At 42.5% G+C, this 24,731-nt stretch overlaps 1 protein-coding gene across 1 annotated transcript in view; it reads left to right on the top strand.

Moving 5' to 3' along the window:
• LOC133383916 (uncharacterized) overlaps positions 1 to 18,508 on the top strand; it is a 210,644-nt gene extending 192,136 nt beyond the window's left edge. Inside the window, exons 6-7 of the mRNA XM_061625546.1 lie at positions 818 to 980; positions 15,327 to 18,508. Coding sequence (XP_061481530.1) covers positions 818 to 980; positions 15,327 to 15,517 — 354 coding nt within the window. The 3' untranslated portion in view covers positions 15,518 to 18,508. The remainder of the gene's footprint in view (positions 1 to 817; positions 981 to 15,326) is intronic.
• The last annotated feature ends 6,223 nt before the right edge of the window (positions 18,509 to 24,731 follow it).

A 24,731-nucleotide genomic window follows, 5' to 3' on the forward strand; every position in this document is an offset into this window, starting at 1 on the left:
GAGACCACTTCCGCCAGCTCAGTTAGGGAAGCCATTGGGCAGCAAGGTGGGCAGTACACCAAAAGGATTCCCAGCCTGTCCCTCTGGCCCAACACAAGGTGCAAACACTCCAGGCCAGTAACTGAATGAACATGGTGCTTGGTGAGTGAGATGGAACTCTTATAGACGACAGCAACCCCACCTCCCCGACCCTCAGATCTACCATGATGCTGGACCAGGTACCCCGGTGGGCAGAGCTGAGAGAGACCAACTCCTCCCTGCTCACCCACCCAGGTCTCGGTTATACATGCCAGATCGGCTGCCTCATCCACAATCAAATCGTGGACGAGGGAGGTTTTATTATATACCGATCTGGCATTTAATAACAGCAACTGGAGATCTGAGAGTTGGCTGATAGGACTACCAACGACCTTGCGGGTGTGGGAAGGACCGGAACAAGGCACAGCCACAACATGTCTGGACCGCGTTCCCCTTACCTGGCACGTCCTTCTCACAGCGCCATACCTTCCTTTGCCCGTCACTACGGCAATTGGGGCCCCCTCAAGTCTCCCCGCCTGATGGATAAAACTCTCTCTGAAGCACATAATACAACTAAAATATACAACAATTAAACGTATAAAAACAGCTATATATACAGCCATATATGTTTTTCCTGACATTCAGCTGAAATCCTAGGGCCCATGGACTCTGGAGGGCCCACTGCTACTGACTCTGATCTCCCACTCCCTCCTTTTTTAAAAAAATTGGGCCTGGTGGTTTGATAAGAAGCGCTGAGCAAGGCAGCTGCAGCTACTTCACCTAGCGCTTCTCTTTCCAGGACCAGGCTGCCTGTCGCCACCTGTTCCAGCTCCTGTGGTGCCCTACCACAGCACCCCCACTGCCCTCTGGTAGGCTTACTGGGAGGGCCCAGCAAGATCGCACTCAGGGTGCCTTCCAGGCACCTTGCCCTCAAACCTGGTGCCTGGTCTGCTCAGTGCTTGGTAAGTTCATTTTTAAAAGGAACTAGTTCTAATTTAATGACATTTTTTTTAATAGTTGTAACCCGCACTGGGACCTTTGGATGAAGGGTGGATAATAAACGATGATTATGAAGATGATGGTTCAAGCTTATCCTGTCCAAAAAGGAAATCCTTTTAGTTCCAGATCCAGTTCATCCTTTACCAAACGGACTAGTTCCTACATTTGGGGGTGGGTGGGAGGGAACAGTCAGACTTATAAGCTGCTGTGCTGAAGTATAGGGTCCAAGAGTAAATCAGGGGGCACACACAAGTAATAAGATGCCTGTCAGACAGAATGTCAACGGTGAAACCTTTCCCATAATTGTGTTTCCATACTAGAAAGCCTTATCCTGTTTAATTTGTGCCAGACACTAAGGTGTGTAAGGCACATGGCGTCATTCACTTTGTCCCTATATCTCCACTTCTTGCTGCAAGCTGTTCCTGTTAGAAGAGAACAAATCTCTTCAACAGGGGAGATACAGGAAATGCCTTCTTTTGACTCTGTATCCCTTTTGTAGATTCAGCTGTAATCAATATTTTATAAACTCAAAAGACCCCTGTTAGGTAGTTTTAAAAATGTCATTTAAAAAAAAAAATCGCCAAGTTGTGTACTTCTGTGTACCTAGGGCATTCCAAAGAATTTTGGGATGGTCCCATTTCACTTCTAAACTGATTGGCACTCAAGGACTTGAGTTTGCTATTAGATGGAATTATATTTAAATTTAATCACTTGAAATAGATTAATCAACTGCAAAATCATTAATGTGTGGACAGCCCTATAAACTGGAATTACAGAGGAGGGAACAATAATTTGACATAGTCTTTCTCAAACAACCTGAAGGAGGCCTCCCATCTGGCAATCTGTTCTCTTTGTGTTACAAGGAAACCTATATATGAAGTTTTTTTTTTAAGTCAGTTGTATGTTTTCCTAACTCCCACTGTTTGTATAAGAAGTCTTTGCTACGAGCCTAGTTTACCCATACAATCCCCATGATATGGGCTTCACTGCCATGAACAAATTTGAAAGAATTATCTGTTTCTAGCTTCCTTAGCTAGCCCTCAGTTAAACCGCAAGGTACCTTTAAAAGCGGCATGCTGCAAATGTTTGGATTTATGGCACTCTACAAAATCCATTTGCAAATCGTTTCAACAGACAAGTTTGCATTTTGCAATAAGTCCTGGCAGAGCTGTTTTTAAAAAATCCTTGATATAGTGTGCTGATCAGATTAGATTTAGGGACATAAATTAAATCCATCATGTGAATACACCACAGCGAGTTAGGAGGATGCTGCAGTAGGATCTTGTTGTCATGGAGGGTTTTGTCTGTAATATAGCATTGCCCAGGATGGCTATAAAGTAGACATACCTGATTTTAGTACTTCATTGTTTGGTTAATAACATCAAACCAGGACTAAAGTTACGTCTGTTAATCACAGATACTCAGCATCAGCTAAGAAACCTTCAAAGTGCCTATACCTGGAGGCTTAAAACACAAAACCAAATATATGCACAGTTGATTTTAATCTTAAATGCCCACCGTAACTGCTGAATCGCTATATGTTTTGAATATCATGGTAAGAAGATAGCCTAGCCACTCCTGATCAAAAGGGAATTATCAATAGGTGTCAAAAAAGAGAGAGTTAATTGGCAGCTCTAAGAGTGTTTCAAGCTGAAATAGGTTGTTCATCAGGACATATTTAATTCAAATAAATCCTCTGTTCTAGAACATAACTGCATTGATTGCATAGCATAGAATATAACATAAAAGCTCTTTGTGCCATCATCAGATAACTATTAATGCCCTAGATTTGGTCCGTAAACTATTTTGGCACTTACTACTTATTTCCTCTGGATCTTACGTGACACCACCCAAGTTTTCATTTAAGTCTTTGGTACATTTCGCTGGTTAAAGTAGTCCTTTATGTGGCTCAATAGCAATTAAGATATGAGTATGGTGAATTCGATGTACTTTTAAAATGTCCTTGTAATCCAATGGCAGGATCAAATGACAAATGGGTAGGGTTATTCCTTTTTCCAGAACAGCTGAGTTGTGTGAGTAAACAGCACTTATTTCAGTAGTTGGGAATTCAGCTGCATCCCTTGTTTTTGGAATTTAGCAATCTCTTTTTATACTGAAAAATCTGTGCTGAGAAGGAAGAGAGGTGACTTCATGATTGACACAAGGAGTGGCCAGTCAGCACCTTGCAAATCCGGTCTCTGCTGCATATTGGGAGAGGTGAATGGTTTCCCCCTGAATTCAGTCGGGGCGGAGAAGATATCTAACATGTAGTGAGCGTATGGTATAAATTATCAGTTGTACTTATTTATTTACAGTATTTATATGCTGACATTTAGGGCATAGACCTCACAAGGTGGCATATAACTAAAGGAAAACAAATTGAAATGCATTTGTATGGTAAAAAACCCCCACTAAGACTCCAGAATCATAAAGAAGCACCATATCAGAAATCAGTGGCATAAATACATTGCAAAACGGGCAGACTGAAACAAATGAGCCTTCAAGGCATGCTTGAAAGACTGTGCTGAAGGAGCCTTTCATAGTTACATAGGAAGGGACCATCACCTAGGAAGCCCTGTCCCTTGTGCTTGCCAACCTAACTGTCTGTGTTTGTGGGCACTCGAGTAGGACCTCTGTAGCTCATCTTAATAAATGGACAGGATCATACAGGTGAAGTTGGTCCTTAGATAAGCCAGTCCCAAACAGCTGTGGGCTTTAAAGGTTGACACCAGCACGTTGGACTGAGCTCAAGAACACATGGGTAACTGGTGCAAAATTGGCATAATGCAGGGATGGGGAACTTTTTGCAGCCTGAGGCCGACATACCAGTGGTGGGTATGTTCAGACGGGTATCACTGTCCATCCATCCAGGCAAACAAGAGTTATTATTACAGTTCAATGACATGTTCCAGACAGGCAAAATCTTTAGAGGAGGGTGCACATCAGGGGCCGTGAGAGGTATGGCCAGGGCAGAGTCCAGAGGGCCAGATAGTGAGCTCTAGAAGGCTGCATTTGGCCCCCAGGCCTGAGGTTCCCCAACCCTGGTGGTGCTCTGATTCTGAATTAGAGATCAGCAACTGACAACCAGTCCTCTACCCAAAAAGATGCCACCTTCCTTGCCCCCACTTGCCGAACCTGCCCCTCCCATAACCTTGGCTATGGGAGAAGGGGAGACAGAGACAGGCACAGATAGGTAAGCCACAGAGAGGCTTGTTATGGCTAACAGGCTTCAACTGTTAATCAGTTACTATGAACAGGCATTATAACAGCACAGCGATTTACAAGAACTCCCATCAATAATTAAATCTGTTTTTTAAAATATGAAAAAGCCTTTACTTTTGTCAAGCGATTAAAACCTCCAAGAGGCTGACATGTTGGTACTGATGAACTCCTGTACAATTTTAGCACAGGTTCTGTGAGGTTGCCATGCTGTATTCTTGGCACGTGTGATTAGCATTAATTTCCTCCTGCTTTTGCCTGTAACCACACTAAACACAGTGCTAAAAGTGGTTCTCTACTCACTTGTGGATGCTCTCTAGCCATGAAAAAAGGAACCATCTAGCCAGTCGTCTGCCTACTTTGGCACTGTTGCCACTTGCTTCCTAAAATGCAGGATGCTTCCAGAAGACACTACCCTAACTCTAGCCCTTCCAGCAGTAGTTTAGAACGGGTGGGGAACCTGTAGCCCTTCAGATATTTTGGAGTACAATTCCCATCATCCCTGATAGGGACAGGAGAGAAATTCTATTCAGTTCGCATTTTAAGCCAAATCTACCAAATATGCGCTTTCCAAAACAAAATGGGAACTGAAACACAGCCATCCTGTGAGATTCGCACTTATTCGGATTTTGCAATGCAGTTCATCAACCAGTGTTTACAAAATGCATATATTAGGGGAAAGTGTGCATAAAAATTGAAAATATGAGTGAAAATAATATACAAAAATGCATTATATGATGAGAAATGGCTTGCAAAATTTTGTATATTAACCAAAACTGCCTACAAAAATGTGTTAGGAGAAATTTGCAATAAAATGCTGTACAATTTTCATGCAGATTTTTAAAAAAGCACACACACAGATTGCTACAGAAATGTGGAGAACTGAATTTAAGATTGGAAAAATGAGAAGCTGAGAGAACCGAAATGGGCAGATTTTTCCACTCCTAATGCCTGCCCATTGGCCATGCTGGCTGGAGCTGATGGGACTGCAAGCTGGACTCCAACAACATCTGGAGGGCCACAGGTTCTCAATTCCTGGTTTAGATCCTTTTCACATCAAGACTGCTCTTTCCCCCCCAATCTGCAAGAATGGGACACAGTATAATTTTTTTTACCACTGTGTGTCTCTCTATCTCCCTCCCTCCCTTTTTCTCAGGACATATCCTCAGTTGGCAGATGTATTGTTTCTACAGTTATTCCTTCACCCTAAAGAACCCTAGGAATTGTAGCTGTTTGAAGGGGCCCTTTAGAATGTTTAGCACCTGCAGCAAACTATAATACCCAAGAGCATAGAATCGTAGGGTTTGAAGGGGCCTATAAGGCCATCAAGTCCAGTCCCCTGCTCAATGCTGCAGAAGCCTGGCATAGAACTGGTTTAAAGTGATAGTAACTTGTAGTGCAGACACAAAGCCCTTTCTCTCTTCTCTCCTTTCCCCGTCTTTCTACTCTTTTATTATTATTATTAAAGCAAATTTTGTGCAAATCTGACCCACTTTAAGTCAGGCCATGATCCCATCAGGGCCACAGATCACTAGTTGGAAGTCCAATGGCTTGAAACACTTACAGTGATTATTTAGACTGGGACACGGAGAAATTCCATAAGACCACTTCTAAGAAAAGGACTAAAGGTGGGGGGGAAAGAGCCCCCAGGGATCCCTGCAGAATACAAACTCCTCCCCATATTAGTGATGGGGATTCATTAGTTTTAGAATTAAAAAGGGGGGGAAAGGTATTAATAACAGACACTTGGGACCATTATTTATTAATTAATTTATTATTTATTTATAATTTATACCCCGCGTTTCTTTTCATGATTGAAACCCAAGGCAGCTTACTTATGTTTATTAATTTCAGAGGGTCTATTGTGAGTATGACTTAGCTGAATACAGCCTATTGTGCTGGGAGGGGAACTATATGTGATGACGGGTGGGGCAGAGTTTCTTTTATTTAGACCTAGTGGCAGAAACGCAAGAACTCTTGAAAGCCTGCTATGATAAGCTTGCCGTACGTTTGCCTTTTATGTTTAAGTCTGGTATGTCCTGTTTGCGCATTGTTGTGCATTTTCTTGTTTAAAAAATCTGCACATTTTTAAAAACTGTACTTGCAATTCTACGAGGTGGTCCAAGGGCTGTCTTTTTTTAAAAAATCAACTAGTTCATAGCTGCTTGGAGAGGCTCAAAAGCACAGCTCCCCGATGGGTGCAATGGGGCATGATGACATGCCACCCCTTCCCAGGGACATTGTACAGTAGTGGAGCCCCAGCTATGGAATCCCCTTTCCAGAGAGGTATGCCTGGTGACAACTTCGCTGTCCATTAAGTGCCAAGCAAAAACTTCTTAAAATTTCACCCAGGCATTTTAAAACATTTTTATTACTGTAGGTGTTTTGAACTCCCTGACCTTTAATTGCATGTTTATCTGCTAGTTGTTTTGCAAGTATTTGGTGTTGTTTTTAATTTCTGTAAACTGCCTTGAAGTCATTCATAAAAGGAGGAGGCATATAAATGCTTTCAAATAAATAGGTTGTGTGCAGTCTGAACCTGAGACACTGTTTTAGTATAAAGTGAACAGTTTGCAGTTGGGAGGAAGTAGGCTGGGGGAGCCTTGAAAAGCCTTCTTGGGTAGTTGTTGCCTGCAGCAGCCCTTCCAGAGCCTCTTTTTCGTGCGCCTGTAGAATTTCACCCACTTGTGCACACGACACGGGTGTTTTAAATCTTGGGGCTGTCTTCTGATCGCAAATAATGCACTTGAGATTTTCTTTTTGCCCTTTGACTTAACTACAAGCCAGCAAAGAAATCCAATCAATCATAAGGTCTCCATGTGACATTTCCTCCCCGATAACAGAGGCCACTTTCTGGCCTCTGTAATAGCACCAGGTGGCAGACCCACTCCAGCCTCGAGGGCTCTGGTTACATTCAGTTAATGGCCAGTCCACCCATGACGAATTTGCACACAAAGGTGACCAGCGTCTCAAAGCACTGCACCGGCCCAAGCTCCATTGAAGTTAATGGGGCTTGTGCTTTGACGATGGGACTCTCCAGCCAGGAGCTCTTAATCCTAGCTCCAGCTCTTCAGCGCTTTTATTTTATAGACCGCATGGAAGATGGCGCAGAGAGATAAGGTGGCATTTTACGGGGGGGGGGAATGAAAGCGAGTGAGCATGAAGGTCTGTTTTGGAAAACACAGGTGCTGAGTGTAAACAGAGACAGACTCCTGTCTAGACAGTGTGCTGCAGGTCTACGAAAGGGAATTGCCGAGAGTACATCGACGTCCCCTGAATGATGGCTATTCATGAATTTTAGCATTCAGCATTTATATAGGGAGCTGCACTTAAAAGAGACCAAACTGGCTAGACCAGTAGGGCGACTGACCTGACCTCTTTCAAACACTTTTATCAAAAGGGTGTATATTCAGGGAGGATGAAGTCACTGTGTTTTTATCCAAACATTGTCTGCGATAAAAGTTTTTTGTTTTAAAACGACTCTTGCTTCTTTAGCTTTGGGCTGAAAGAGGTGGGGGGGGAGTTTTCTTATTGGTAAAGAGTGACAGAAATATGATCTGCCATGTTTGTTTTTAATATCTGGGATTTATATATATATTTTAAAAGTCTGAGCTTCTGTTTCTCAGGCTGTGTACAGATGATTCTGTATCAGCCCTGTTGACAGGGACTAGTACAATGTGAAGCATTTGCAAGAGGAGCAACTTCTGCCTTAACACTACTGTGGCATTTGGCCCTCATCTAGGATCAGTAGCTTTGGCATGGTTCTGCCCTTGATATAAGCAGAGGAGACAAAGGGTATATTTTTATTTATTTGTTTGTTATTTGATTTATATCCCGCCCTTCCTCCCAGCAGGAGCCCAGGGCAGCAGACAAAAGTGCTAAAAACACATCAAAACATCATAAAAACAGACCTTAAAATCCATTAAAACATGGACATTAAAATCACCTAGCACTATCGTTCTGGGCTCCTCCAACACCACAGCTGGTACGGCCTCCACCAGCTCGGTCAGCAGGGTGGACGGTACACCAGCAGCAACCCTAGTTTACTGTTTCCTTAGCCTGACACCAGGTGCAGGCCCTCACAGCCAGCTACAAGACAGAGTGGTTTCCTGGTGACAAAGATGGAAGTTCTGTAGACCACAGCAACTCCTCCCCCTCCCTCCCATCCCTGCAGCCTGTGCTGGTGTTGCACCGAGTATCCAGATGGGCAAAGCTGGGTCCGATCAACTCCTCCCAGCTCACCCACCCAGCTGTATATGCACAATAGCTTTGTACGCTGGCCCATGTTTAACCTTGAGAAGACTGAGGGGAGACGTGATAGCAGTCTTCAACTACTTGAAAGGTTGTCACACAGAGGAGGGCTATGATCTCATCTCAATCATCCCAGAGTGCAGGACATGGAATAATGGGCTCAACTTATAAGAATCCAGATTTTGACTGAATATGAGGAAAAACCCTAGCTGTTAGAGCGGTATGACAATGGAACCAGTTGTCTAGGGAGGTGGTGAGCTCTCCAACGCTGGAGACATTCAAGAGGCAGCTGGACAGCCACCTGTCAGGTATGCTTTAATTTGGAGTCCTGCATTGAGCAGCAGTTGGACTGGATGGCCTTATAGGTCCCTTCCAACTCTTTGATTCTCTGATTCTATGTACACCAGGAGGAGCTAGGCTTGGCCAACTGCCTGTGTGCTCCTCCTTGTATTTGTGTTTGGGCAATTAGTTGTTTATGGCTTGATTTTCTATAAAATGAAAAATGATTAAAATAAAATTTGTGATTTTTTAAAAATGAATTCTTTAATGGCCTGGCTTGGTTGCCAGTTCTCTGACCAAAGTGGTGTGCCCTTTTCATGTTGAGCTAGATGGACCAGTGGTCTGACTCAGATTAAGGCAGCTTATAAATAGCAGGACCACTGCATACTGCCCATGCATGCCAATGGGACTTGACTAGGCGAGCTTCCTTGTTGTGTTATAAATAGGGTTGCCATATTGCCTGGTTAGCCAGGTTTTACCCAGATTCTAGCCATGCTACCCGGTGCCTGGTTAGCCAGTTAGGTGGCCTGGATTCCCAGTTTTTATTACTTTTTAAAAGCAAGTCTCTAGCCCTTGTGGATCCAGATATAGAAGGCAAAATGTGGAGGCATTTTCTGCCCATTTTGTGAGAAATCAGCCTACTCACGCCTTCTTAGTCAATGAGGGACACCACAGCAGTCCTGGGAAAATCAAGAAGTATAGTCTGCCTGCCTGCTGCGTAAGCAGGATCTAACAGTTTAGAAAACTGCACATGCTCACTTGATCAACATGTGCAGCTCCTTATCCAACCCTTCTGGGTGAGTCAGCAAGAGAAGCAGCCTTCGTCCCAATTGCCTCTGTGTCTCAGGGTATGTGTCTTAAGTGGTGAATGCAGTGGGAGGGTCTGCTTGCCGTCATGGAGGATGGAATGAAGGGGTTTGAATCCACCTGAACAAATGCAAGATACAAAAGCAAACCTCCATTAGTATTTGCATTTTTCGGCCCTGCCCCCACCCTGTTAATCGGTGCTTACTCCCAAGTAAAGTTGCAGTGGAATGCTGCCTCACTGCCCCGTTGCCCAGCAGAGCCTCTGTTCAGCAATTCAGAAAAGGCTAAAAAGTATTTTTAATACATATCCTTCTTCAAAATGACTGGCAGGCATCTCCCCACCAAAGGTCACCCTACTTCATTTCCTCCCCAGGGATGGACGGATATGTGTGTGTGTGTACGTACACACACATGTACATATATACATACCCTCAGAGAGACTAATATACATTTAATGCAGTGGGGGGTTAACCTTTCCCCCCCTTACAACCAATAGGAATGGCTTCCCACCTCTTAAGACCAATAGGAATGGAACAGCTGCCATTGCCAGGTCTCTAGAATTCACTGCATTAAAAAAAAAAGATGCCAGCACTCAAGACTCCATCAAGTTACAGCCTTTATCATAGAGGGCTGCATTCCCCTCTCTCTGATCTGATGTGTGGGAATCAGTAAGACTCTTCTCACATGCCCAGACACTACCCTCTTTAGATAAGATGATTGACTGAACCAATAATATTGAAATCTTGATTTCTGTCTGCGTTACAATACTGCTTTTAATTGATGCTTTGCTGGCTTGTTGTTTTATGCTGTATTTTTATACAGCTGCATTGACTTGTCTTATGTTTGTTTTTATTTTGTGTTTTTATTATATTATATTGATTGAGTATTTTTATTATTTTAATTATGTTTGTAAGCTGCCCTGAGCTCTGATTTTAACAGTGGAAAGGCAGGATACAAGTCCTCTTAATAAATAAATATTCCATAGCGTTGGAAACTAGAGTCTAGGCATCTAAGGCTGAAAATGTAAGTTTTTGGTGGTAATCACTAGGCACAAAAACAAAACAACTAGACAATGCAACCATTAATATGCTTAATTTGCCTAATCAGCAAATGATTGGCATAATATGCAAATTAGCCTGCCCATATTGTGTAACTGGAATATGGCAACCCTAGTCATCAAAGACTCCTGGTTGAAGCTTACTGCCTCTGGCCCAGTATCTCACTGTCCTCCCAGATCTTCTGCATTGTGTATAATTTGGCCCCTGGAGGCTCTTATATTTGGGGGGGGGGAACAGAGAAGAAACAACCATATCTAACTCTGTTTATTTGCAGTAAAGCCATGAATCAAATATTCATTGTATTTTTAACTTGAGAATTGCAAGGCAAGAATTTACACAGCCTATGTTTTGTAAAACTAAACATACTGGCATTGGAAAAAGAGAGAGAGAGAAAGACTCAGTGAAAAGAAAAGCCAAACTGTTGTTTGCTATTGTTGGAAAATCAAACAAGTCTTTACACAGAAGTCGATGATGCCAATGCAACTTTTGTAACTCAAATACATACCTTTGTGAGGGGGTAGGTTTACACACATGTAGAAGAGTGGCCCTTAGACTTAGCTTGATCATCCAACTAAAGTCACATCCACCCCATACAGTTAAAGCACTCTTATACCACTTTAACAGTCATGGGTTCCCCCTGCGGACGGAAGGATCTGTCAATTTTGGTTCTCTCACTTTTCATTTTTCCAATCTTAAATTCAGGTTCCTCATTTCTGCAGAAATTTTTGGTTCTTTAAAAAAAAAAATTCCTCATGAAAATGCTTCAGCATTTTAGTGCAAATTTCTCTTAATAAACACATTTTTAAGATGGTTTGAGTAATGCACAATTTTTGCAAGCCATTTCTCATAATGTAATGCATATTTGCATGTTATTTTCACTAATATATTCATTTTTATTCAGATTTTTACCTAATATATGCAGTTTTGTAAACATCGGTAGGCGAACTGCATTGTAAAATTCAAATAAGTGTGAATTTCAAAGGATGGCTGTCTTTCGATTCTCATATTGTTTCAGAAAGTGCAAATTTGATAGATTTGCCTTTAAATGTGAACTGAATTGAATTTCTCCCCCACTCCTCCTCCCAAATAATTCTGGGAACTGTAGTTTGTTAAGGGTACTGAGGAACTGTTGTTTATGAAGGGCAATGAACATTAAGAGATCTCTTACAGAGCTACAATTCCTAGCACCCTTAACAAATTACAGTTCCCAGGACTCTTGGGGGGAAGCAACGACTGTTAAAGTGGAATAAGGGTGCTTCAGATGAATAGTGTAGATGTGACCCAGAACTATGTACTGCAGCACCAAAGAGATCACCAGTGCTCCCAGTTTTAACAATTTGAGGGGTTTCTGAGGCCAAGGACTTACCACTACACTCTGTCACACACACCCTTTTTAATAGACTATCTATGTCAGGGGCAGCCAATGCAATGTCCTCCAGATGTTGTTGGATTATAGCCTCAGCCAACATGACCAATGGTCACATGTGATAGAAGCTGTAGTGGAGGACACCACATTGGCTACCGTGATCTACATTATCAAATTTAAGTGGGTGGGTGTCTGCAAATCAGTGGGCTGCTTCCAACTAAGTTATACTCAGAGTAGACCCACTGAAATTAATGGATCTAAGTAAGCCGCATGGGCATTAATTTCAATGGGTCTGCTCTGAGCATGACTAATCATCCTCACCATCATCCTTTTTATTTGTATGCTGCCTTTCCACAAAAAAATTGAGCTGAAAGTGGCTTACAGCGAAGTAAACAATTACAAAAATAATTTCATAATAACAAAAATAATAAAACAGCAATAATAAAACAGTAACATAACAACAAATATCACAGCAAACACAAAACTGTTTTCAACACTATAATATAACAACATTACATTCGTTAGTAGGCAACATTACACTACTTGGCAATATAGCAAAAATAAAAGGAAATTAGACAGTTTCAACTTTGCTCCTAGAAACACCCGACCCCACCCATGATGTTACTCGCAGTCCCTCTCCTGCAGCCACTTTTATTTATTTATTTATTTATTTATTATTTGGTTTATATCACGCCCTTCCTCCCAGCAGGAGCACTCCTTATACGCCCTCCAAAGGCAGGGAGTTGTGGGGCATCTGGAAACACCCCGCTCATGATGGTATGGAGACATGGACTAACGTTGGAGGCAATCCCTTGCGGGCAGAGCTTCTGTATGTTTTTTGGATGTTTCCACTGTTCCGGGATACAAATATGTCTATAATAATATCTGACACCTTAGCAAGTCTGTTGGTCTATATCAGCCTTTCCCAACCAATGTGCCTCCAGAAGTTGTTGGACCACAACTCCCATCAGCCTCAGCCAGCATTACCAATGGTCAGAAAAGATGGGAGTTGTGGTCCAACAACATCTGGAGGCACACTGGTTGGGAAAGGCTGGTCTATATGATAGTACTTTAAAGGTTTGGGATGAATAGAGCCTTAGGAGTACTGTATGCAATTGTTTTTTGGCAATTCCTCAAGCCATAGCACACCTTTTTATGGAGGGTTTACTGGATTATAACGTTTTACTGCACTGTTCTGTTTTTATGGATATGTGTATTAACTGGTTTATTGTTTTATTTTGTGATAAGTATTTATATCTTGGCTTTAACATCTTATGTAAACCACTTACGAATCATGTATATCGAGCAGTACAAGAATAATTAACGAAATAAAAGTCACTTTATTTTATTTTATTTATTTTATATATTTATTGCTCATCTTTTGGGAAGAACTCTTGCAAAGCTGCTTAGAACAAATCTCTCTCTCTCTCACGCACTCACGCATACACACACATGCTCAAGAATTTAGAATAGATAATTTACACTACAAAGCAAGGCATTATATGGACCCAGGTTATAAATTGGTCCTTGTTTTTATGGGTTCCCTCAACTCTTTGGAGCAGATTTAGGGTGGGTGGATAAGGAGGGGGAATTCCCAAAAATTCCGGAGGCCTTATTGTCACCTGAGCAACACTGTTGGATACAACCCACAGTGCCATCTGTTTAATTGTAAGTGATTCAGTGTCAACATTTGTGAGGCAGATAATTGGCAATTTTAGAAACAAAAGCTGTCATTCACTGGGCACAATCCATCCCAAGTATCCTGAGCACATGGCCCTGGGGGACTCAGGGAGGAGCAGAACACCTGGAGTTAGGTCTGGGAGGTGTGCATAGGTATTATGTGCCCCCAGCTGAGGGCTCACAAGGAGAGAGAGAGATGAAAGAGGCTCCATTGTTCCCTGTGAGGATGGATGGCTTGTGCATGCCCATGGATGGCAAGAAAGACCTTCTTCAATAGTTTCTTTTTCATTTAATTAGTCTCTAAAAATAAGCATGTGTTTCTTTATCTCTGTGCTCCATTGATTAAAATTTGTCCCAACTGGTTAAATCTACATCTAATTGTGGATTAGGTTCTTGTTTTGAATATTATAATTTAGCTCACTGCTTCTTACGTAGCTGAAATGCTTTCTCTATACAGACTTTGCAATGTACAAAGCAGCCTTGACCTGGCTTCTTTTGACCCACTATGGCAGCCATCACTTTCCAATCCCTGTAATCCTCCCCTTATTAGTAGGCTGCCAAAGCTTCTTGTGGCTGTTTGTGTGTGTGCTCTTTTATTGTTTTGTTGTTTACTGTTTTGTTTTTATAGTATGAGATACTTGTTTTTGTTTGTAACAGTGTTGTAACCCTGCTTAGAGACCTTTGGGTAACAAGCGACTAATAAATCTAATACATAAAAATAATAATTCCCTTCCATCTCTTCCTCTTTTGCTTCAGTTCGTGCCAAGAAGTCCTAAATTGTTTGGAAATCTGAATGGGGAAAGAAATATCATACAGCGTTTCCTTTATAGGAAGGACAGAATTTGGGTGCCTTTGATGCCAAGAATGTTGAATGTCATACTTACATGGCAGAATTGCTCATATAGGATTATGAGCCATGTTATTATGCCATCTAAATTATACTCCCACTAATTGAATTGCTGGTTACAGCAGCCACTTAATTTACCTATAACATTTTAATGTTCATATATTAGCTATCTCGGAGCCAGTGTGGTGTAGTGGTTAAGGTGTTGGACTACGACCTGGGAGATCAGGGTTCGAATCCCCACATAGCCATGAAGCTCACTGGGTGACTTTGGGCCAGTCACTGCCTCTCAGCCTCACGAAAACCCTATTCATAGGGTCGCCATAAGTCGGAATCGACTTGAAGGCAGTACACACACATACATACACATTAGCTATCTCAACAGAACAGTGTTCCAAACCACAGATTGATATCAGCTGCCTACCGCCATCTATGATCTGTGGTGTAATAGAAGGCAGAGGAGTGTGGATGGGTAAGAAATACACGTCTCACGTTTGTTGGTGCTTACCATGAAATATATCTGGTCATAAAACACCAGGGCTGGTTCTGATTGCTGTATAGACAATGGAATGGAAGATGCATGCTTGAGAGGGAATCAAGGCTTAACCTGCCAAGATGGAAACGAGGAACACAGATGACTGAAATAGAAAAATGACTCGCGTGAGAGGCATAAGAAAAATGGAGAGGAGGAGATCAAAATGATGAACTGGTTTCCTTTCCTGACCTGCTTTCTAGCCCCTTTGTGTGTTACGGATAATTATGTTAACATTAAGCAATCCCTTGTGTCTGTTACTTTTTCCCACAGAATGCAGGCCCATGGGTGAAAAGTGTTCCTGTATACCAAGAGTCTCTGAGCTTGGGCAGCTCAATAACAAAAGAATTTGGCAATTCCACAGAAATCCTGCAGAAAATTTCAGTGGAAATGAAATAGCCAGGACTAGCACTAGCTCCAATATCACATGCATAAAAAATAGGATATTGACATATTTTGCATGATATCTGTGTGGTTTTTCAATTATGCAACTCCTTTTGTCTGCCTCACTTTTTATGTTTTAGTTGCACTTTAGTGTACTGTTGTATAAGAATAAATGTATACAGATAACCATAAAATGGAAATCCTCCTATGCATTGCCACAGAACACGCTTCACTAGATGGTTCTTAGCTCTTCAGAACGGGTGAAAGAAGTGAGATTAAAATTTACGGACCAGATTTATGGACAGTTCACACAGGGGCTTGTGCACTAGCCCCTACGCTGATTGAAAACTAACTGTCTGTAGCAGCTGCTGACTCTGGTCTTTCTACAGCAGTGGTAGCCAGCAAGGTGCCCTCTAGATGTTGTTGGACCACAACTCCCATCAGCCCCAGCCAGTAGGGGTCAGGAATGATGGGAGTTGTTGTCCAGTAACATTAGGAGGGCATCACGCTGGCTACTCTTATTCCACAGAATAATGCAATGGTAGTGGAAGAACCATGTAGCCCTAAGCTCCTTGGAAGAAACCTGCTCCAACTCTCTGAGCAGCACCACTGCCTGCCATTGTTTGCCTTCTCGCCCTCCTCTGTGGCTCAACACACCTCAGGCCTTACCAACTTCTTGACAGCTGTCAGTGGCCCAAAATTCTCCTGTTAGATCTCTGCCCTTCTTACCCAGCTTCTCCAAGCTACAACCTAGCACCACATACCTTCTCATCGATCTGCTGTCTCTTCACTTGTGAAGAAAGCCTTCCACCTGTGCATATATACATACATACGCAGAGAGACTATATATATTCAGTGCAGTAAGGGGTGTAACCTTCCCCCCCTTAAGGCCAATAGGAATGGTTCCCTCCCCTTAAGACCAATAGGAATGGTTCCCTCCCCTTAAGACCAATAGGAATGGTTCCCTCCCCTTAAGACCAATAGGAATGGTTCCCTCCCCTTAAGGCCAATAGGAATGGTTCCCTCCCCTTAAGACCAATAGGAATGGAACAGCTGTGCTGTCTAATGCTAGCACAGCTTGCCAGGTCTTTAGAATTCATCGCATAAAAAAAAAAAGAGGTGTCAGCACTCAAGTCTCCATCAAGTTCCATCCTATTTCATAGAAGCCTGCATTTCCCCTCTCCCTGATCTGGTATATGAGAATTAGTGTACTAAAGACACTTCTCAAATGCTCAGACACTACTCTTTGGATAAGATTATTAGCAATAGGAATGGAACACCTGCGCTGTCTAATATTGAAATCTTGGTTGCTATCTGTTACACGTTGCAGCAGTGTGTTCATTTTGTATTTCCTAATTGTTGGTACAGACAACCTCACAGTCACAATATTGCTTTTAATTAATACTTTGCTGGCTTTTTGTTTTGTGCTAGGTTTTTATACTACTGTGTTGACTTGTTTTATGTTTGTTTCTATTTTGTGTTTTTGTTAAGATTTTATATTGATTGTATATTTTTATTATTTTAATTATATTTGTAAGCTGCCTGAACTCTGTTTTTAACAATGAAAGGGCAGGATATAAATCCTCTTAATGAATAAATATTCCATAGTGTTGGAAACTAAAGTCTAGACTCTAAGCATTTAAAATAAGATTCCTCACATCCACCCCCAGTTTTGGGTGGTAATTACTAGGCACAAAAACAAAACAACTGGACAACGCAACCATTAATATGCTTAATTTGCCTAATCAACAAATAATTTGCATAATATGCAAATTAGCCTGACCAGATTTATGGAACTGGAAAATGGCAATTCTATCATAGTTGGACTGAGCCAGGAAATGCCTTGCCTAAAGCATTCAGCTCTGACTGCTGGAAGCCACACTCTGTATGGTCTCCAAATCAAGAGTTATTCTTATCTTTGCACTAACAAGAGAGACTTTGCCACAAGATGCTGTCCCCAAATTGCATTCTCTAATTAGATGCAAATGAATGCAGTGCTCCAGCTCTTTCTGGGCAATGCGCTAGGATAAGAGTAACATAATGTTACTGAAATCGCTTTGAGGAGCTCACAGGCAGGCTGTTTCTTGCATTTTTTTTTTTTTTTAAAGATTTAAATCTGATTTAACTTTTTGTTTTTGATTCTTCCCCTCCCGACTGGGAAACTCCTCTTTAAGGAATCCAGCTGGGGTGATCTCTGTTTGGCTCTGACACTGGCAGACTCTGTCAGTCTAGGGCAATTGCTGCAGCCAGCTTTTAAAACAGTTCAGGCCTTTGTGAAGTGATTGTTTCAGTTCTTTCGAGAGGGGCATGGAACCCCCCCCCCCCAGATTTCTTCAGAAATATCTGCCCTGCGGGAGGGTTTGAGTGGCACAGCCATGCTTTGGAGGGCCAAACATAGACTTAAATTCATTTATTTCAACCAAAGTCAGCTGCAATTGCATATAAAGGAGCAGGGGGAGGTGCCGAATTTCTAGCATCTTCTGCTTAAGACTGAGCATTTTCTCTCAACTTTGGAAAAAGTGCCTGAGGAACAAACTGTGGATTTAACACCCCCACCCGCACTACCCTTTTGACATAAAAACCAGCTCTGCCCCACTTCATATGCCATCCTGGTTTAAACAAACAGATCTGCTGACTTTGCACCCTAGTTGTGCCCGGAGTGATCACGTAGAAAGCTAGCAAATCAAGGAAAGGGTTCAGCAAGAGCCTTTCCCCTTGATGTGTTTTTAAAAAAACCACACACACACACACACGTCACATACCATACTGTCTCAGAAGGGACACCATTCAGGCCTTTTTAATGTGATTGCGTTTCAGTTGTTTCAAGAGGAGCATGGAGCTCCCACATGAATTGCCATAACAGAAGAAGAAGAATGAAGATTTTGCTGAATGTGTACCATGCTCCTAACTAATCTGTTGATATGTAGTGCTGAAGAGATGGAATTGTGTACCAAGAAGTCCCTGGTTTGAATTTTGCCTGTGGCATGAATTTGTTTTTATAATTGTATGAATATATTGTTGTAGCCCAACATCCCATAAATCTTATAAATAAATAAAATAAAAATACTGTAAACTCTCTACATGGCGTGAGGCAAACCGCTTTCTCTCAGTCTCTGCCCTTTCCATCTGCAATGTGAGGATAACAATACCAACCTACCTTATAGTATTGTAAAGATTTCCGAGATAATACATGTGAAACACTCTGAATACCCTAAATATGTTATGTAAATGCTAAGTGGGATCAGCGAGTGAGGCTTCATAGATTACCTACTTTTGGCACTGGGTCAGATTATGATGCACTTCTTTACCCTGGTCTTTGACATCTGAGATGTATATTTTTAAGACCCACCCTGTTTTTGTTTATTTATTTATTTATTATTTGATTTCTATCCCGCCCTTCCTCCCAGTCGGAGTCCAGGGCAGCAATTAAATTTTTGTGATTGTAATTGTTTTCAAGGATGTATTTTAAATTGTTGTAACCCACCCGGGATGTCAGGATGAAGGGATGATGATGATAGTGATGATAATATTATTATTATTATTATTATTATTATTATTATTATTATTACTACTACTACTACTACTATAGATTAGGAGGAGGAGGAGGAAATGGGGGCTTAATTAAATCTATATGAACCACTTCTGATGCCCCCTGATCTTAGTGACATTGTGCCCCCCCCCGAGCTTTATAAAAACAATAGTTAAGAAGGTCACTGAAAAAAATTAAGGGGGCTGCCTCTCTGTATGTATTTTTAAGGCTATCCTATTAACTACAAGAACATTTTCCTCTCAGTCTCAAACAATAATGTTGAATTGGGGGGCTATTTTTACATATTGGTTTATTTTCACACTTCTCCAGTGATTTTCCAGAAAGCAGTGAAACTGTTGAGAGGGAAATCAAACACAATGGGGGTCTGAGGCACTCAGAGGGAGACACAATAGGGCAGACAGAGAAGTGACACAGCAGGTCATATACTTGCTGCTGTTTAACTCACAGCTGTTTACATGAGCACTCTTGGGAGTTACTGAGCAGAAAACAGGGGTGGTTTTCTTTGTTTTTGAGGTGAAAAATGAAACTTTGTCTTGTTTTGTTCCTTTTTGTTTACATGCAGCTAGGTTTTTAAGTTGGCTGGCCATTTCTGCACTGCAGTTGAAAAGGCAAACCAATTCCTGAAGTGTTTAGTTGTCGTATATTTTTAAATTAAAGTACAATGTTAAACAGAAGCAGAAGTTGTAGTGATGTAGGTTCCTAGGGGAATGTCCTCCACATGACTGGATATGGATGGAGCAGCACTGGAGGCTGTTGCCCACCTCTGATTGACCAAATTTATTATCGACCCCAATCCTTCCATGCCAGTTAAATAGGGCAGTAAGTTACTGAAAGGTTTGTTGGTTGCTACACATGCAAATAGATCTCGAATGAGAATGGGGAATGGTGTAATGGATGCCATTGTCACAAAAGCACCACTTTTTATTTGTTTGTGTGTTTGTTTATTATTTGTTTTTTATACATCCTGCCCTTCCTCCCAGCAGGAGCCCAGGGCAGCAAACAGAAGCGCTAAAAACACTTTAAAACATCATACAAACAGACCTTAAAATGCATTAAAACAAAACAACGTTAAAAACATTTTTTAAAAAGCTTTAAAGACATCTTTTTAAAAAGGGTTAAAAACATTAAAAATCTATATATTAACAAGGAATTCTAACAGACACAGACTGGGATAGGTCTCAATTTAAAAGGCTTGTTGAAAAAGGAAAGTCTTCAAAAGGCGCCGAAAAGATAGCAGAGATGGCGCCTGCCTAATATTCAAGAGGAGGGAATTCTACAGGGTAGGTGCCACCACACAAAAGGTCCACTTCCTATGTTGTGCAGAACGGACCTCCTGATAAGATGGTATCTGCAGGAGGCCCTCACCTGCAGAGCGCAGGGATGGACTGCGTATATAAGGGGTAAGATGGTCTTTCAGGTATCCTGGTCCTGAGCTGTATAGGGCTTTGTACAGCAAAACTAGAACCTTGAACTTGGCCTGGTAGCAAATGGGCAGCCAGTGCAATTCTTTCAGCAGCGGGGTGACATGTTGGCAATACCCTGCCCCAGTGAGCAGTCTCACGGCCGCATTTTGCACCAGCTGCAGCTTCCAGACCAACCTCAAGGACAGCCCCACATAGAGTGCATTACAGTAATCCAGCCTGGAGATTACCAGTGCGTGGACAACAGTGGTCAGGCTATCCCGGTGCAGAAACGGCCGCAGCTGTCTTACCAGCCGAAGCTGGTAAAAGGCACTCCTAGCCACAGAGGTCACCTGGGCCTCTAGAGACAAAGATGGATCTAGGAGCACCCCTAGACTATGGACCTGCTCTTTCAGGGGGAGTATGACCCTATCCAAAGCAGGCAACTGACCAATTATCTGAACTCAGGAACCACCAACCCACAGTGCCTCCGTCTTGCTAGGATTCAGACTCAGTTTATTGGCCCTCATCCAGCTCACCACCGAGTCCAGGCAGCGGTCCAGGGTTTGCACGGCTTCTCCTGATTCAGATGTTATGGAGAAATAGAGCTGGGTATCATCAGCATACTGCTGATACCTCACCCCAAAGCTCCTGATTATTGCTCCCAAGGGCTTCATATAGATGTTAAACAGCATGGGGGACAAGATGGTACCCTGCAGCACCCCACAGCGCAACTGCCAGGGGGCTGAAAGACAGTCACCCAATGCTTTTTTCTGAGAGCGACCCGGGAGATAGGATTGGAACCACTGTAAAACAGTGCCTCCAATACCCATCTCACCAAGTCAGCCCAGAAGGTTACCATTGTTAATGGTATCAAAAGCCGCTGAGACATCAAGAAAAAATAACAGGGTCGCACTCCCTCTGTCCTTCTCCCGATAAAGGTCATCCATCAGGGCAACCAAGGCCGATTCAGTCCCATAACCAGGCCTGAACCCAGACTGGGATGGGTCAAGATAATCTGTTTCATCCAAGAGTACTTGCAGTTGCTGCGCCACAACCCTCTCAATCACCTTCCCTAAAAAGGGGGAATTTGCAACCGGTTGGTAGTTGTCACAAACCAATGGGTCCAGGGTGGGCCTTTTCAGGAGTGGTGGTATCACCGTCTCTTTCAAGGCTGCTGGAACCACTCCCTCCCGCAATGATACGTTGACCGCACCCTGGATCCACTCTGTCAGACCCCCTCAGCAAGCTTTAATAAGCCAAGAAGGGCAAGGGTTGAGAGGACACGTTGGCCGCATCATCGCAAGCACCTTGTCCACGTCATTTCCCCCTGTTATTTGCCCATAACGGGGAAAACAGTAACATTTTCCTCAGCAATCCCTGGGTTGAGTGGGAATTAGAGGGATTCTCTCCCACTCCAAGGAGAAAGACTGACGAATGCAGTCAGTTTCCTTCCTCTCCTCAGCAATCTGATGATAAATTTCCCATCCACGCCAGCAACAACTTAGATCAATAGAAGGAGGAGAAGCAGAACAGACCAACAGACGTGCCAAGATGTCGGATGTGATGAAGGATTTATGTGCATCTGGAACTGTGGAAATATCCAAAAACTTTACAGAAGTTCTGCCCACAAGGAGTTGTCTCCAACATTAGTCATGCTCAGAGCAGATCTACTGAAATTAATGCACGTGACTAACTTAGGTCCATTAATCTCAAGGGTCTACTCTGAGTAAAACTTAGTTGGAAGCAACCCACTGATTTCCTGACACCCACCTGCTTAGAGTTGATAATGTAGATCAGATGTGGGAACCTTTGGCCTTCCAGATGTTGCTGAACTACAACTCCCATCGTCCCTGATCATTGCCCTTGTTTACTGGGGCTGATGATGGGAGTTGGGAGTTCAGCAATATCTAGAGGGGCAAAGGTTCACCATACCTGGTGCAGACAGACTATTAAAAGGGGTGAAAGAGTGTAGTAGTAGGTCCTTGGCCTCAGAAACCCCTCAAATTGTTAAAACTGAGAGCATTGATGACCCCTGTAGTGCTGCAGTACATAGTTCTGAGTCACATCCACACCATCCATTTAAAGCACTCTTATACCACTTTAATAGTCATAGCTTTCCCCAAGAATTCTGGGAACTGTAGTTTGTTAAGGGTGCTGGGAATAAAAGCTCTGTGAGGGATTTCCAAATAACTTTCAGCGCTCTTAATCAAACTACAGCTCCCAAGATTCTCTGGGGGAAGCCAAGCCTGTTAAAGTGGAATAAGAGTGCTTTAAATGGGTAATGTGGATGTGACCCTGGTCCAGAGAGGGGTACATGGGTACCTCAAGTAGCATATGGAGGCTGCAGCCCCCAAAACGGTGTGAGTGCCACCGATTCTTGCAAGGGATCCACATGCATGCAGATCGGCCTTGCTGGATGAAGGTGAGAGAGAATAGTGTGGAGTGCAGACTAGAACTGCATTCAGACATGGAGCTTAGTGTGTTAGGTTAACAGATTAAAATGGTAGCACTTCTGTCCCAATTTCTAAAATTCCTTTCATACTGCAGTACCTGTTGCATTAAGGAACTGTGACTTTTTCAGCCAATATACCAGCATTTTGCACAACTGTCTTTCACACTGCTGCAGCGAAGAGCGCCTTGCTTTTGTCTCAAACATTATACACATGTGCACTGTCGTTCCCCCATAATTCCCAGCTTGAGTTAGTATCTGGACAGAGGGAGGTGTTTGGGGAAAGGAGGAAGGGAATGCTGCTATGCATGCCTACATCAGAATACGGGTACAATTTCCATCAGGCAAAAAAATTGGTGCTCACCTAAAGGGCAGGAACACACTGCATGCCGGGATGCCTGTCTTGTGAGCGGCTGCAGCTAGCACAAAGCTCTAGCGATCTTCTGGGTTCACAGGCTTGCAAAAGGATTATTTCTGGTATTATTTATCACAAAAAATAGCATTAAACTTCCACTATATTCCACTAGATTTCCGGAACTAGCTTTTATATCATGTGAAAGATCAAATATAATGTGCAAATTACCAGGTAAGAAATTGTTGGAATAACCAAATAAAGTGTAGTGTGAAAGAAGCCTATCAGTACCCTCATATCAGTGGTAGGGCTAGTTTATGAGTTTTAAATGTAGATCTTTGCCAGAGTTGCTTGTTCTGATAAAAAACACACAGAATCAATGTTAAACCTCTTGTTTAAACTTAGCCCTTTAATGAGAACAAAAACATGGGCAGCATAAGACTACCTCTCCCTCTAATGACCTTCCCTGGTGAAATGCCTGGGATTGCCTGCAGCGAAACTCATTCAGACATGAGGGAGTGAGTCATCACTCCAGGAGCCTAACTGTGTGGAGGGGGCAGTAGGGAGGGGCACACGCTTTTTGAAAAGCCCTTTCCCCCCCATTCTCTATTTTTCTACTGCCTAGACATTGTTTCAACTTTCCCCTCTTTCCATTATTATTATTACCTTTATATCCTGACTTTCCTTCAAGGAGTTCAAGGCAGTGTACAGCCCCTTCCTATTTTATCCTCACAACAACCCTGTGAGGTAGGCTAGGCTGAGCGATAGTGACTGACCCAAGCTTTGTGACTAAGAGATTTGGGCCTGGGCCTTCCCAGTCCTAGTTTTGACATTGCTACTCATTCCCACACTAGCTCAATAAACTCTTGCATAATGAACATTACCAGATAGATCAGAACTACACCATTCTAATAAGTCATATGAGAGAGATGTCGTATTACTCTTGAAATTTACAATACCAGATTATTTTTAAAAAACAATATTTGAAAAAACATCTTGGAGGGGAAAAAAAACTCGCAAAATTGAATGTCTTAATAATTACAAAAGACAAAAGCATGCTGTGGATGGGACAACCTGATGCCTGCATTACCCTTGACACCGGGAGACAGTGGCAAAGGCATCACACCAGCAAATGTTTGACAGGCTAGGCAAGTTGATTGCACAATGGCCTCACATGCAAAGCTAACCTTCTGATTTTACTTTCATGAAGCAATGATCTAAGGTATCCTAAGGTTAGGTGCTGATGTAAGACAATAGGAAACACTCCCCCTTTTTGAAGAATGTGTAATACTTCCTGAGAAGCAAAAGTCATCCTATTACATGGTGCTGAATTAGAATATTGTCCCTATTAAATGTTTTGTAGACTAAGGTACATAATTTTCTACTTAGTGCAGTGCTGAGGCACACATGCACTGCTGAATTCAAGTGGCGATCCCTTCTTTCTTGATCCAACTAAAAGCTAACTACAGGTTCCCCCCCCCCCATTTTTTTCTGTGAAGGATGCTAGATGTCTCCTCCCTCCCAAGCCTATAATTTTGTA

This window comes from Rhineura floridana, chromosome 4 (assembly GCF_030035675.1).
Source record: "Rhineura floridana isolate rRhiFlo1 chromosome 4, rRhiFlo1.hap2, whole genome shotgun sequence".
NCBI lineage: Eukaryota > Metazoa > Chordata > Lepidosauria > Squamata > Rhineuridae > Rhineura > Rhineura floridana.